The sequence below is a fragment of the Callithrix jacchus genome, chromosome 15 (assembly GCF_049354715.1).
Source record: "Callithrix jacchus isolate 240 chromosome 15, calJac240_pri, whole genome shotgun sequence".
NCBI classification, from domain to species: domain Eukaryota; kingdom Metazoa; phylum Chordata; class Mammalia; order Primates; family Cebidae; genus Callithrix; species Callithrix jacchus.
The window spans coordinates 40,145,251-40,161,557 of NC_133516.1; the positions used below are offsets into that span (position 1 = coordinate 40,145,251).

General features: G+C 41.3%; 1 protein-coding gene across 27 annotated transcripts in view; it reads left to right on the forward strand.

The window, feature by feature from the left end:
* PXK (PX domain containing serine/threonine kinase like) overlaps positions 1-16,307 on the forward strand; it is a 94,996-nt gene that overhangs the window by 20,922 nt on the left and 57,767 nt on the right. For 20 of the 27 annotated variants that reach the window (XM_035275922.3, XM_054245808.2, XM_054245806.2 and 17 more), the window contains exon 2: positions 13,008-13,058. The exons of the other annotated variants lie outside the window; for them this stretch is intronic. In XM_035275922.3, the coding sequence (XP_035131813.2) occupies positions 13,008-13,058 (51 nt within the window). The remainder of the gene's footprint in view (positions 1-13,007; positions 13,059-16,307) is intronic. 27 annotated transcript variants of the gene reach the window in all.

Here is a 16,307-nt window from a genome sequence, read left to right on the forward strand (position 1 = left end):
ATCCTGGCCAATGTGATAAAACCCTGTGTCTACTAAAATTACAAAACTTAGCCGAGCATGGTGGTACTCACCTGTAGTCTCAGCTACTCAGGAGGCTGAGGCACGAGAACTGCTTGAACCTGGGAGACAGAGGCAGAGGTTACAGTAAGCTGAGATTGTGCCACTGTACTCCAGCCTGGGTGACAAAGGAGACTCTGTCTCAAAGAAAAAGAAAAGAAGAGAGAGAGAAAAAAGCAAAAGAACTGCTAATGCCTGTGCCCAGCTCAGACAAATTAAATCAGAATCTGTGAGGGCACAAGCGTAGGTATCTTTTCATTTTTTTTTTCGTTTGTTTGTTTTTGAGACAGAGTTTCACTCTTGCTGCCCAGGCTGGAGTGCAATGGCGCCATCTTGGCTCACTGCAACCTCTGCCTCCCAAGTTCAAGCGATTCTTTTACCTCAGCCTCCCGAGTAGCTGGGATTACAGGCATGCACCACCGTGCCTGGCTTATTGTGTATTTTTAGTAGAGATGGGGTTTCTCTATGTTGGTCAGGCTGGTCTTGAACTCCTGACCTCAGGTGATCTGCCCGCCTCGGCCTCCCAAAGTGCTGGGATTACAAGTGCGAGCCACTGTGCCTGGGGTGTAGGTATCTTTTCAAGTTCTCTAGGTGATTCTAGAATGCAGCAGGCTTCAGACCCTCTGCCTTAGAGGTAGAGAGATAGGAACACTGACAGGTATCTGGAAAACATTTCTGAACAGCTGCTGGTGTCTTTTTCTGTACTTTTAAGTTTCATGGCACATCTGATAGCTGTGCCAAAAGGGAAGAGAGAATTACGTAGGCTAGGCTGGTTTGAAGTTTGTGTAGGTTTTGGCTTGAGCTCCTTAATACGTTTATTTTATTTTATTTATTTTATTATTTTTTTTAAAGACAGGATTTCACCATATTGGTCAGGCTGGTCTCGAACTCCTGACCTCAGGTTATCCTCCCAAAGTGCTGGCATTACAGGCGTGAGCCACTGTGCCCGGCAATACGTTTATTTCAAAGCCATCTGTATTTGTAGGCTTACTAAAGTAATTTGAGGCCAGACATGTTCAATGTAAGTTTTCCTACTTAGTTTTCCTAAAATTTCACCAAGGTACCTTTGAGTACCTGCTACTGTGCAGTGAAATCCCATGTACCCTTTCAGAAATTCAGGAAAACAAATTGCCAGTGGGGATACTTACTTGGAAAATTGCCAGTGTTGGGAGCATTATCAATTCTAAAGTTGTGGAAATGACAGCCCCCACCTCTGCACCCTCAGGTAAGAGTCAATGGGTCTACATCATTGGGGTGAACCAGCTCAGTCTATGGACTAGTGAGGACTCTCATCTTTCCAAGTTGCAGAAAGAGCCTGGCCTCAGGACTTCCCCGGGTTGCCAGCTATGTCTGGCAGGTTGGAGGGTCTTGGGAATCAGCAGGACTTGGTTTCCAGTTCCCAGCCGGCTGCATCCTAGCTGTGCAACCTTGGATAGCTCGCTTGATCGTGTTGACCTGAGATTTACCACCTAGGGTGGCTGTGAGGATTAATGAGAAGTATTGGGCTAGGGGCTTAGCAAAATTCCCAGCACATGGTTAGTGCTCATTTTAAGTTAATTCTCTCTTTTCTTCTCTCACTTAAGTCAGAAATCATGTGGTCCTAGTGCAAGTGCATTTCCAGTTTGAAAAACTTCAGCACCAGACCTTAGTGACTTGCCAGAATGCCTATATGCTAGGGCTGGACATAGCAGCCTCCCTGACGTGCCAACATAGAGGGTGTTGTGTCAAGAGGAGGGGCAGAAAGGAGCAGGCCCTTTGGGGAAGTGGCAGCAGATGGCAGGGTTTGGTGGCAGGCTGAAATCCATCTGACTCAGGCCTGCTCTGCAGGGCTGTTAGCTCTCCTTTCCATGCCTGATGGACCTTGGTGGTTTATCTTCTCTTTTATGCACTCTGTCGATCCTGTTCCACATCAGAGAGGGCAGTAAAGATGGGAATGATTCACTCGAGGATCCCAGCCTGCTGACTCCAACTCGGGAGGTGGAGGCCTGACTTCAAATGTTGAATTTCTGTTGGTCTCCAGGGCTTTGTTTGCTTTGCTTTAATAAGAGCTGCAGCCTGGTTGCAAGCAGTAGACAGCTGTGGGGTTTCTTCTTTTTCTTCTTTTTTAGTTCACAGCATTGGAAATTTGAGGTGGAAACATTTATCTTTTGATTAGGCTGGATGATGTATCGAGCAATGTAGAAAAATTCAAGTGTTTTTATAGTTAGGGACCAACTTGTCCCATTGAAATGGAATAGAAATATTCCTGAGCAAAATCACCTTATATTGCTTCCCATTTCTTTTTTATCTGTAATTACATGGCAGATGGGCTTGGGAGCCGCACGGGAGCCTTGTTTTTTATCTTTTTATTTTTATAGGTTTATTTGGTTCTTTAACAAATATGTCTGGTCAATTTTGTTGGTCTCTTTTTAAAATTTTATTTTTAATTAACAAATAATTGTATATTTGCAATATAGTGTGATGTTATACATATGTAGTTGTACCACTTAATGACAGGGATACATCTTGAGAAATTGTTAGGAATTTTATCATTGTGTGAACATCAGGGAGTGCACTTACACAAGCCTAGGTGGTATAGCCTACTCCACACCTAGGCTAGATGGTAGAGCCTATTGCTCCCAGGATACAAACCTGTACAGCTTATTACTCTACTGAGTACTGTAGGCAACTGTAACATTATAGTAAGTATTTGTATATCTTAACATAGAAAAGGTACAGTATAAAAATATTAAAAGACAACCAGTCACAGTGGCTCACACCAGTAATCCTAGCACTTCAAGAGGTCAAGGCAGGAGGATTGTTTGAGTCCAGGGGTTTAAGTCCAGCCTCACCAACAGAGTGAGATCTCATCTCCCTAAAAAAAAAGTAAAATTAAAAAAAAAAAGGTCTACCTGTATAGGGCACTTATTATTAATGGAGCTTGCAGGACTGGAAGTTGCTCTGGGTGAGTCAGTGAGTGAGCGGTGAGTGAATGTGAAGGCCTAGGACATGACTGGGCATGACTGTAGACTTTATAAATGCTGTACACTTAGGCTATGTTAAATTTATTTAAAATGTTTTTCTTTACGTCCTTTTTTCATAAGGAATATTTTAAAAACTTTTTATTTGTACTCTTTAAACTTGTTTTAATTAAAATCTAAGACATAAACACACATATTAGCCTAGTCCTACACAGTGTCAAGATCATCAGTATGACCATCGTCCACCTCCACATCCTGTCCCACTGAAAGGTCTTTAGGGGAATAACACACATGGAGGTCTTCTATGATAGCAATGGCGTCTGAATACCTCTTAAAGGAGCTGTCTGAGGCTATTTTACAGTTACCTTTTTTTCTAAGTAGAAGGAGTATACTCTGAAATTACTATAAAAAGCAGTAGGTTTATTTACACCAGCATACTACAAACATATGAGTAATGCATTGCGCTATGAAGTTAAGACATCTGTGATGTCACTAGGCGATAGGAATGTTTTTAGATCCATTATAATCTTATTGGACCTTGGCCGGGCACTGTGGCTCATGCCTGTAATCCTAGCACTTTGGGAGGTGAAGGTGGGTGGATCACTTTGAGGTAAGGAATTCCTGGTCAGCCTGACAAATGTGGTGAAATCCCATCTCTACTAAAAATACAAAAATTAGGCAGACTTGGTGGTAGGCCCTTGTAATCCCAACTACTTTGAGGCAGGAGAATTGTATGAACCCAGGAGCCAGAGGTTGCTGTGAGCCAAGATCATGCCACTGCACTCTAGCCTGGGTGACAGAGTGAGACTCCATCTTAAAAACAAAAAAAAAGAAAAAAACTAATCTTATTGGATCATGATCATATTTACTTGTGGTCTGTTCTGACCAAAATGTCCTTATGCAGTGCATGACATATACACTTTGTAGAATAATTGAATCAAGCTACTGAACATATCGTCATCTCATGTAGTTATCATTTCTTTGTGGTGAGAACATTTAAAATCCACTCTTGTAGCCGTTTTGACATATGTGTTATTATTGACTAAAATCACCATGCCGTGCAGTAGATCACCGCAGCATATTCTGCCTGTCTTAATTGAAACCTTGGACCAACATCATCTCTTTCTTGGTCCACTCCCACTCCCATCCTGTGGTAACCACCTTCCTACTCTGCTTCTGGGGGCTCATTCTTAATATTTCTTTACAGAGGAAACACAATGGATGGTGCCTAGGGGCTGCCAGTAACTAAGCGCACCCTGTTGGTAGCCATGCACATGTTAGAAATGGTGTTGCATGTGGGATACCAGTGGGTGTGGCCGAGGGCAGATGGCAGCAGAAGTAACTCCCACTCCATCCTGCATCCCAAGCCTCCATGGACTGGTGTGACCTGTTCTACTCATCTGATCCCCAGTTTCTCAACTTCAGTACTTTGACATTTGGGCTCAGGTAGTTCTTTGTTGTGGGGATCTCCTGTGCATTACAGGACATTTAGTAGCATTCCTGGCCGATACCTACTAGGTAGCACTCCTGTCCCCTGTGACAACCTAAAATGTTTTCAGACATTGCCAGTTGTCTATGGGAATCACCCCCACTCCTTTTAAGAAACTGACCTGAACATAGAGTATCTTGGCAGAAACATTAACTAGGATATCATTTTGGGATGTCACAGTCTAACATCAGGACGCAGGCATTATCTTATAGCTACTGCTTCCCATATGCCAAATGCTTTCCCCAAACGTTATCATGTGTTTTATGACCAAGTTTATTTTTTAAAATCTAAATTATATCTCCACACAGGAAAGGAATGGAACACAGTACCTTTTTTTGTCAGAATGCACTTTTCTGTTGAGAATCATTTCCCCTGCATGAACAAAGCACAGTTTTGGGACGTGATAGGTGCTTAATCCATGCTCACAACTGGCAGCAACATTTCATAAAAACACATGTTCAAACTTTAAACTCAAAGTTGTGTACTTTATATGTGTTTATATAAAGGAGACAGCAAATGTGTACTTAGTACCTTCTAGGTGCCCAACACTGTGCTGGAATTTTAAACATTAAAATTATTCCTCTGATACATGAAGCAATGGATGCTCAAAGTGATTTTTGTGACTTAACATTTTTTCCCTCTAGACGTCAAAAAAAACTTATGTGTAGTTATTTGGAGTTACCCAATTATACATGCTAATTTACATTTCTATAAGAATGTAAAAGCCCAGAAAATCTGTCAGTAAAACAATCTTTAGATGACAAGAACATTTAAAAGCTGAAGGACTGATCCCCAAGTGTAAGACTGTCAGATGTTTTTAGCATTTTATCTTTATGTATTCAGAAATAATTGCATTAGCATAGTGCTTAAGAGATTTTCATGAGGCTGGCCACGTTAGCTCATGGCTGTAATCCCAGCACTTTGGGAGGCTGAGATAGAATTGCTGGAGGCCAGGAGTTTGAGACCAGCCTGAGCAACATAGTGAGACCCTGTTTCTACAAAAAAAAATTAAAAATTAGCTGGGGATGGTGGAGTGCACCTGTAGTCCCAGCCACTCAGGAGGCTGAGGTGGGGGGACTGCTTGAGCCCAGGAGGTTGAGGCTGCAGTGAGCCATGGTCATGCCATTGTACTCTGTCTGGGTGACAGAGCAACACCTTATTTCTAAAAAAAAAAAACAAAAAAAAAAACAGAGAGAGAGAGTTGTGTCACACTACACAAATCAGTTTTGAAATGTTTTATAACCCCATATAGAACCATGCCAGGTCCATAATAATTGAGCAAATATTGTTGAATGTTGAATGTACCATCCTTAACATAATCCAGAAGAGACAAAAGTTACTGCTTATTTGGAATTTATCAGCCTTTGCTAAGTAAACAGCATATAAATGAATAATAGTGTAATAAGATCAATTTTAAAATGTAGTTACCAGGTTAACATCTCATTTGGCTTTATTTTCTAAATAACCTATTTAAAGCAATGGAATTAATTCAGTAGAAAGGATTTGTTGAGTAGTGACTGTGAGTAATGCCTACATTATACCACTCAAAGTTAGTAAAACAGGCTGGGTGCGGTGATTCACACCTGTAATACCAGCACTTTGGGAGGCCAAAATGGGTAGATCACTTGAGTCCAGAAGTTCTAGAGCAGCCTGGGAAACATAGTGAAACTCCATCTCTGCAAAAAATACAGAATTATCTGGGGGTGTTGGTGCATGCCTGTGGTCCTAGCTACTCGGGAGGCTGAGGCAGGAGGTTTGCTTGAACCCAGGAGGTGGTGAAGGTTGCAGTGAGCCAAGATTGTACCATTGCACTCCAACCTAGGCAACAAAGTGAGACCCTGACTGAAAAACAACAACAACAAACAGTTAATAAAACAATTCTGAGCATTTGAGGAAAATGTAATAACATTCATTGTGATTTAATTTATACTTTCATCATAACTTCCTGTGTGTATAAGCTGGAGGCTGTTCTAGGTCTGTGTTTCTTGCTTACTTAGTAAGAATTACCTGGGGAGGCTATTAAAACTTGCGTTTCAGCCGGGCGTGGTGGCTCACACTTGTAATTCTAGCACTTTGGGAGGCTAAGGCAGTATACCAATCACCTGAGATAAGGAGTTCAAGACCAGCCTGGCTGACATGGTGAAACCCTGTCTCTACTAAAAATACAAAAATTAGCTGGATGTGTTAGCACACACCTGTAATTCCAGTTACTCGGGAGACTGAGGCAGGAGAATCACATGAACCTGTGAGGCAGAGGTTGCAGTGAGCCAAGATCGCACCATTGCACTCCAGCCTGGACAAAAAGAGCAAAACTCTTGTCTCAAACACAACAAAACAAAACAAAAAAACCTTCTCATTTCTAGGGTTCTGTTCTAGAGATTCTGATTCAGCATGTCTGGTGTGAGACCTGGAAGAGTGTGTGTGTGTGTTTGTGTGTGTGTATGTCTGTGTGTATGACAGGATCTTGCTCTGTCAACCAGACTGGAGGGCAGTGGCGTGATCATGGCCTACTGCAGCCTCAACCTCCTGGGCTTAAGTGATCCTCTTACCCCAGCTTTCTGATAGCTGAGACTACAGGGGACCACTATCATGCTCAGCTGATTTTAAAAAAATTTTTGTAGAGAAAGGATCTCTTACTATGTTGCCCAGTCTGGTCTGGAACTCCTGGGCTCAAGCAATCCACCTGCCTTATCCTCTTAAAGCCTCTGGCTGGGCAACTTCTATCATTTGGCAGGTTCAGGAAGTCACTGGATTTGGTTTCTTTGTGAAATGCCATTGGTGCATTTCCCATCTTTTCACTTACTTTCTTTTTTTGTTTTGAGATGGAGTTTTGCTCTTCTTACCCAGACTGGAGTGCAATGGCACGATCTCGGCTCACCGCAACCTCTGCCTCCTGGGTTCAAGCAATTCTCCTGCCTCAGCCTCCTGAGTAGCTGGGACTACAGGCACGCACCACCATGCCCAGCTAATTTTTGTATTTTTAGTAGAGATGGGGTTTCACCATGTTGACCAGGATGGTCTCGATCCCTTGACCTTGTGATCCACCTGCCTCGGCCTCCCAAAGTGCTGGGATTACAGGGGTGAGGCACCGTGCCCGGCCCACTTATTTTCTTAATGATGGCCTTTTATAGCTGTGCGTATAAAATGTAAACTTTGAACACTAAAAATCATGAATCTTAGTCTTTACACTGTTAGCACACCTAGTTTTGAATGCTTGCATTTTGCTGATTTTTTTAATGAAACTTTTTATTTGAGGTAATTGAAGATTTACATGCAGTTGTAACAGGTAATGCAGAGAGGCTGAGGGCGGTGGCTCACGCCTGTAATCTCAGCACTTTGGGAGGCCAAGGCAGGTAGATCACCAGAGGTCAGGAGTTCAAAACCAGCCTGGCCAACATGATGAAACCCCATCTTTACTAAAAATACAAAAAAATTAGCCAAGCATGGTGGCGGGCACCCATTATCCTATCTCCTCAGGAGGCTGAGGCATGAGAATCACTTGAACCCAGGAGGCAGAGGTTGCAGTGAGCTGAGATTGTGCCACTGCACTCCAGCCTGAGCAGCAGAGCAAGACTCTGTCTCATTAAAAAAAAAAAAAAAAAAAATGCAGAGAGATCCCATATACCCTGTACTCAGTTTTCCTCCAATCTTGCAAAACTATAATACAGTATTATAACCAGGATATTGACAGTGATACAGTAATGATAGGGAACACTTCCATTAATAGGAGTATTCCCCACTTTGCCCTTCTGTAGCCATGCAGCTTCCTTCCCATGCCCATCTCACTACTCCTGCCTTACCTCCAGGTAACCATTAATCTGTTCTCCATCTCTATAATTTTGTCACTTCAAGAATGTTACATAAATAGAATTGTCCAGTATATAACCCTTCAAGATTGGTTTTTTCCACTCAGCATGATTCTCTGGAGATCCATCCAAGTTATTGTGTATATTAATAGTTCATTTCTTTTTTTGGTTGAGTAGTATTCCATGATATGGATATAGCAGAATTTAACCACCTATTGAAGGACATCTGTCTTGTTTCCATTTTCAGGCTGTTCCTAATAAAGCTGCTCTGAACATTCGTGCATAAATTCTTATGTGAATATAAGTTTTCATTTCTTTGGAATAAATGCCTACAAGTACAGTTGCTGAGTTGTATGGTAGTTGCATATATCGTTTTTAAAGAAACTTCCAAACCGTTCTGGAATGGCTGTACCATTTTATAGTCCCATCTGCAATGTGTGAGTGATCCAGTTTTTTTGTATCCTGGCCAGCATTTGGTGTTATTACTGTTTTTTATTTAAGCCATTCTGATAGGTGTATTAGTGGCCTTAATTTGCATTTCCCTGAGTGCTAGTGATGTTGAACATATTTTCATGTATGCCATCTGTATATCCTCTTCAGTGAAATGTGTTCTTAACATTTGCTCATTTTCTATTTGGATGGTTTTTATTTTTAATTTTAGTTCTTTCATAGAAAAATGTTTTTAATTTTGATGAAGTTCAGTTTTCCCTTACATAGATCATGCTTTTGCTGTCAAGAACTTGTTGCCTAAACCTGGATCCCAGATTTTTCTCTTATGTTTTTTCTAAAAGTCTTACAGTTTTACATTTAAGTACATAATTCATTTTGGGTTACTTTTTGTATTATGCATGAATCTTAAGTTGAGGTTCATTTCATTGCTGAGTGTCCAGTTGCTCTGGCACCATTTGTTGTAAAGGCTTTCATTCCTTTATTGAATTGCACTTTAATAAAAAATTTAGGCATTCTTACATGGAATTATTTCTGGGTTCTCTGTTCTGTCCCAGTGACACATTTGTTTATGCCTCTACCAACACTACACAGTCTTGATGACTATATTGATATAATAAGTATTGAAATCAAGTAGACTGATTCCTTGTACTTTATTTTTTTATCTAGAGGCAGGGTCTTGCTCTGTTGCCCATGCTGGAGTGCCGTGGCACGATCTTGGTTCACTGCAGCTTCAGCCTCCCAAGCTCAAGCACTTTTCCTGCCTCAGCTTCCTTGAGTAGCTGGGACTGCAAGTGTTCACCACCATGCCTGGCTAATTACTTTCTTTATTTTTTTGTAGCGATAGAGTTTCACCATGTTGCCCAAGTTGGTTGAACTCCTGAGCTCAGGCGATCCTTCTGCCTTGGCCTCCCAAAATGCTGGGTTTATGGTCATGAGCCACTGACTTGGCCCCATCTACATTTTAGAATAATCTTGCCTATATTTAGAAAAAAATCTTCCCGGGATTTTAATAGGATTTGTTATAAACATGTATATCAGTTTAGGGATAATCGAAGTTTTCATTTCTTTTTTTAAATTTAGAGCTTTGATTTCTTTCATCAGTGATTTGAGTTTTTGATATATAAGTACTATGCATGTTTTAGATTTTCCCCAGTTATTTTTTTGAGTAATTATAAATGGTATTGTATTTCTAATTTGTACCTATATATGTTCGTTGCTAGTATATTGATATTTGTATACTTGTATTCCGTGGCCTTGAACTCAATTAATTAATTAATTACAGGGTGTCTCTCTTTTGCCAAGGCTGGAGTGTGGGTGCCAACACAGCTTGCTGCAGCCATGACCAGGGCTCAAGCATTCCTTCTGCCTCCTGAGTAGCTGGTACTACAGGCATGTGCCACCATGCCAGCTAATTTATTTTTGTAGACACGAGGTCTTGCTGTGTTGCCTGGGCTAGTCTTAAACTCCTGGGCTCAAGCAGTCCTCCCACCTCTACCTCCCAAAGTGCTGCAATTACAGGCATGAACCACTGAGGCCAGCCTATGAATTTATTAATTCCAGTTTTTTTGTAGATCCCTTGGAATTTTCTACATAGACTATCATGTCATCTACAAATAGGAACAGTTTTATTTCTTCCTTTTGATCTATATGCCTTTTATTTCTTTTCCTATTTTTATTAAACTGGCTAGATATTCTAGTAGTTTGTTGAGCAGGAGAACATACTGCTTTGCCTTTTTCCTGATCTTAGGGGGAAATATTGAGTCATCCACCATTAAGTATGTCAGCTGTGAGTTTTTTGTAGAACCTTTTCATCAACTTAAGAAAGTGCCCTCTATTCCTATTTTTCTTTTTCTTTTTTTTTTTTGAGACGGAGTTTCGCTCTTGTTACCCAGGCTGGAGTGCAATGGCGCAATCTCGGCTCACCGCAACCTCCGCCTCCTGGGTTCAGGCAATTCTCCTGCCTCAGCCTCCCGAGTAGCTGGGATTACAGGCACGCACCACCATGCCCAGCTAATTTTTTGTATTTTTAGTGGAGACGGGGTTTCATCATGTTGACCAGGATGGTCTCGATCTCTTGACCTCATGATCCACCCACCTCGGCCTCCCAAAGTGCTGGGATTACAGGCTTGAGCCACCACGCCTGGCCTCTATTCCTATTTTTCTAAAAATTTTTATCATGAGAGGATGTTAAGTTTTGTCAGATGCTTTTTCTGAATCATTCGATATGATCATATGATTTTTCTTGATTAGCCTGTTAGTATGGTGGGTTACATTGATCAGTTTCCAAACAGTGAACCAGCCTTGAGTCCCTAGAATAAGCCCCACTTGGTCATGGTATATAATTCTTTTTATAAATTGCTGAATTCAATTTGCTAGTATTTTTAAAAAGATTTTTGAGCCTATGTTTGTGAATGATATTGCTCCGTAGTTTTCTTTTTTTGCACGGTCTTTGGTTTTGATGTCTGGGTAATACTAGCTTCACCAAGTGAATTGGAAAGTGTTCCTTCCTCTTCTGTGCTTTAGAAGAATTTGTATAGAATTGGCGTTGATTCTTTTTTTTTTTTTTTTTTGAGAACAGGGTCTCGCTATATTGCCCAGGCAGGTCTCGAATTCCTATGCTCAAGCTATCATCCCACCTCTGCCTCCCTAAGAGCTGGGATTACAGGTGTGAGCCACAGGGCCTGGTGGTGTTGATTCTTCTTAACACACTTAGTAGAATTCTCCAGTGAAAGCACTGGGCCTTGATATTTACTTGGGGGGAGTTTTTTAGTTATAAATTTAATTATAAATAGCTATAAAGTTCAAATTATGTATTTTATATTGGGGGAGTTGTACTTAGTTTTTCTGAGGAAGTGGTCCATGTCATCTAAGTTGTCAAATTTATATATGTAAGAATCATTCGTAGCATTCCCTTATCCATTTGGTATCTGCACAGTCTGTAGTAGTATCCTAATTCATTCGATATTAGTAAATTGTGTCTTAACTCCTTTTTTGTCAATTTTGTCCACTTTTTATCAATTTTATTGCTCCTTTCAAATAATACACTTTTTATTTCTTGATTTTTATCTGTTCCTTTGTTTTCAGTTTTATTGATTTCTGCTCTTTATTTTCTTTCTTCTGCTTCTTTTGAGTTCATTACATTTTTCTTTTTCTTTTTCTTTCTTTTTTTTTTTTTGAGACGGAGTTTCGCTCTTGTTACCCAGGCTGGAGTGCAATGGCGCGATCTTGGCTCACTGCAACCTCCGCCCCCTGGGTTCAGGCAATTCTCCTGCCTCAGCCTCCTGAGTAGCTGGGATTACAGGCACACGCCACCATGCCCAGCTAATTTTTTGTATTTTTAGTTCAGACGGGGTTTTACCATGTTGACCAGGATGGTCTTGATCTCTTGACCTTGTGATCCACCTGCCTCAGCCTCCTAAAGTGCTGGGATTACAGGTTTGAGCCTCTGCGCCCGGCTACACTTTTCTTTTTCTAGGTTCTTGAGGTGGAGTTCAGATTATTGATTTGATAGTTCTTCTCTTTTCTAATATAACTATTTAATGCTTAAATTTCCCTCCCAGTGCTTCTTTAGCTGACATGTCCCACAAATTTTGATATGCTGTATTTTCTTTCAGTTCAATGTATATATTTTTTAATTTCCCTTGAGATTTTGTCTTTAAACCATGGATTATTTAGAAATGTGTTGTTTAGTTTCCAACTCTTTGTGGAGACTTTCTTGTTACCAATCTTACTGATTTCTAGTTTGTATGATTTTGATTCTTTTAAATTTTTTGAGATTTTGGCTCGGGATATGATCTGTATTGGTTTACGATATGCATGGTGCCTTGGAAAGAATGTGTGTTCTGCTGTTACTGGGTGGAGTGCTCTATAAATGCTAATTAAATCCTGTTGGCTGAGGGTATTGTTAAGTTCTTCTATATCCTACCTGGTGTTCTGTTTAGTTGTTCTATCAATAACTGACAAAGAAGTATTGAAGTCTTCAACTATAACTGTGGATTTGTCTCTCTTCTTTCAGTTTTATCAGCTTTTGCCTCACATATTTTACAGCTCTCTTGTTTGATGCATATACATTTAGGATTGCTATGTCTTCCTGGTATACTACCTTTTTGTTTTTATGTAATGTCCCTCTCTGTCTCTAGTAATTTTCCTTGCTCTGAAGTCTACTTTATCTGATTTTTAACTTATTTTCGATTCCCTGATTTGGGGGTTTTATAACTGAGGCTCTTTTTCCCTTCCTTTTTTAAGGAATATATCATTCGGGTGCAGAGAGGAATTTCTGTGGAAAACAGCTGGCAGGTAAGCATTTTTTTTTTTTTTGGTCAATTAGAAAAATACTTAAATGCCTGACTCAAACTCTGACTTGGGGCATCTAAAAATCTGGAAAAATCAGAACATGCATAAATATAAATCATGTTTCTTTTAGCTATAAACCTTTAGCTTTAAGACAAGTATGATAAAAATCTTTGCTGTCTCCAGTTGTTTGGTTAAATTGTATATGATTGATACTACCATGGAGGGTATCTAGGAATTTGTTCCCAGCTCAACCCAGAGCAAACAGTATATATAAATTACACGTTTTGTTTCTAGGAATTCATGCCTCCTCCCCTGCAGCTATGGTTTGAGTTCAGTCTACCAGGTAGAAAGGTGATATTGAGTCCTGGCTATTATGCAGTTTGGGCCACTACATTTTATGGATCTCAGATTCATTCACGGGCAGTTTCTGGTGCTAGCTCCCTCACTGTCTCTACGGGAGGGTCTTCTTGGGGCCCCAGACTCTGCTTTCTTCAGTGGTGGCCTCAGAGAGAAAAGAATTCCTACACAGATCGAGAGGTCCTTCCCATCCAAGTCGACTTACAGAGGGTGGCTGAATTCTGCATAGGGGTCCTTTCTTTCCTGTTTTAGTAATTATAATTACCACTTCCACCTCTCCCAACACTTCCTCTCTCCCAAAAATCTTACCTTGTCTTTCACAGCCCAGCTCAAACCTTAACCTCCTACCTTTGGCAGCCTCTTACCACAGTGGTCCACAATTGGTCTTTTCTTTGAAATTTCAAACTGCTTTCTGTTTGAATAATTATATTTAACATCTATTGAGCATGTATTAAGTGTTTAGCACTGGTTTAAGCACATTAATTCACTTAACCTTTTAAAAAAGTCCTGTGTGGGCTGGGCGCCGTGGCTCACACCTATAATCTCAGCACTTTGGGAGGCCGAGGCGGGTGGATCACGAGGTCAAGAGATCATCCTGGTCAACATGGTGAAACCTTGTCTCTACTAAAAAAAAATACAAAAATTAGCTGGGCATGGTGGCGCGTGCCTGTAGTCCCAGCTACTCGGGAGGCTGAGGCAGGAGAATTGCTTAAACCCAGGAGGCGGAGGTTGTGGTGAGCCTAGATCGTGCGGTTGCGCTCCAGCCTGGGTAACAAGAGCGAAACTCCGTCTCAAAAAAAAAAAAAAAATCCTGTGTGGTAATACTGTCCTCATTTTACATTTGTGAGGTAAGCAACTTGTCTGAGGTCACAGTTAGATCATTGGCAGAACCAAGTTGGAGCTTGTTCATTCTCTCTAGTTAACCACTCCACAATCTTTTGCTTCTTGGCTCTTATCAGGGATGACCTTATATTTAACTTTTTGATGTATATTTGGCAAACAGGGCCAACAACAGTGTCCTACCAGAAAGGTCAACCCTTGGTGCAGTTTTCTAGATCCATTGCATTAGAAACCCAGGGGTACTTACCAAAAATGTAGACTCTTGGGCCCCATCCTAGACCTGATTAGATTTTCAATGGGTGGGGTTGTAGGGGCGGAGAGGTGTGATACCTTTCTTCACCCACCATAAAGATTGTGGCCAACACTCCTATAACAAAAGACAAATTAACAAGAGAAAAACATAAATTTATTTAATCAAAATTTTATGTGATATGGGAACTTTCAGAAATGAAGACCCAGTGACTCAGGGAAAACTGTCCATTTTTGTGCTTGATTTGATGAAGAATGGATAATCATGTAGAATGTGATTGAACAGTTTACTTTTTTATTTTTATTTTTGAGATAGGGTTTTGTTTGCTCTGTCACCCAGACTGAAGTGCATCATGGCTCACTGCAGCCTTGCCCTCCTGGACTCAAGTGATCCTCCCCCTTCAGCTGAGTAGCTGGGACTACAGGCAGGTGCTACTATGCCCAACTAATTTTTTTGTATTTTTTATAGAGACAGGGTTTTGACATGTTGCCAAGACTGGTCTTGAACTCCTGAGCTCAAGCAGTGCTTCCACCTTGGCCTCCCAAAGTGCTGGCATTGTAGGCATGAGCCACCGTGCCTGGCCTTGCCTGTTCTTCTTTTTTTAAAATTTTTTTCTTTTTTTTTTTTTGTAGAAACAGGGTCTTGCTGTGTTGCCCAGACTGGTCTTTAACTTCTAGACTCAAGGGATCCTCTTGCTTTGGCCTCCCAAAGTGCTAGCATTATAGGTGTGACCCATTGTGCCTGGCCCTGTCTGTAGCCTTCCCTCCTCCTGGGTATGGGGCAGGACCCCTTTAGAATGAGAGTCCTCAAGGGAGAAGAGAGAGAGCAGCCTTTCTAGGTTTTATGGCTTGCTTTGTGAGAGGTAGAGGGGCTAGGCTAGGGACAAGGAGGGCCGAAGACCAGAAAGAACTCATTTGGGCCAGGCGTGGTTTATCATGCCTGTAATCCCAGCACTTTAGGAGGCTGAGGTGGGTGGATCACCCAAGGTCAGGAGTTTGAGACCAGCCTGACCAACATAGAGAAATCCCGTCTTTATTAAAAGTACAAAATTAGCTGGGCATGGTGGCTCATACCTGTAATCCTAGCTACTTGGGAGGCTGAGGCAGGAAAATCCCTTGAACTCAGGAGGCAGAGGTTGTAGTGAGCCGAGGTCGTGCCATTGCACTCCAGCCTGGGCAAAAGAGGAAAAACTCTGTCTCAAAAACAAAAACAAAAAAACCACAAAAAACCTCATTTGTGAGGCCTCCTTCTTTTTTTTCTTGGAGACAGAGTCCTCACTCTGTTGCCCAGGCTGGAATGCAGTGGAGCAGTCTCTGCTCACTGCAATCTCTGCCTCCCAGGCTCAAGCAAATCTAGTGCCTCTACTTCCCAAGTAGTTGAAACTACAGGTGCAGGCCACCACATCCAGCTAACTTTTGTATTTTTAGTAGAGACGTATTTCCCCATGTTGGCCAGGCTGGTCTCAAACTCCTGGCCTCAGGTGATCCACCCGCCTTGGCCTCCCAACGTGCTGGAATTACAGGCATTAGCCGCTGCACCTGGCCCATTTCTGAGGCCTTCTAAACTCCTTTAGTTCAAAGTACTTAGCATGCCAAGTACTGTACTTTGGGGTATCATTTTCTGAGCCCCAGTAGGGTTCTAGGTGATTTTCAGGTAATACTTTTCTGCACATTATTGAAAATCACCAATAAAGGTTAAAGTCAAACTATTAAAAGCAAAATTATTTTATTGATCAGGGCCTGAAGGTCTAGTAGAATTTGACTATAGCCTAATCAATGGCATCAATCCATATTGCTGAGAAAGAA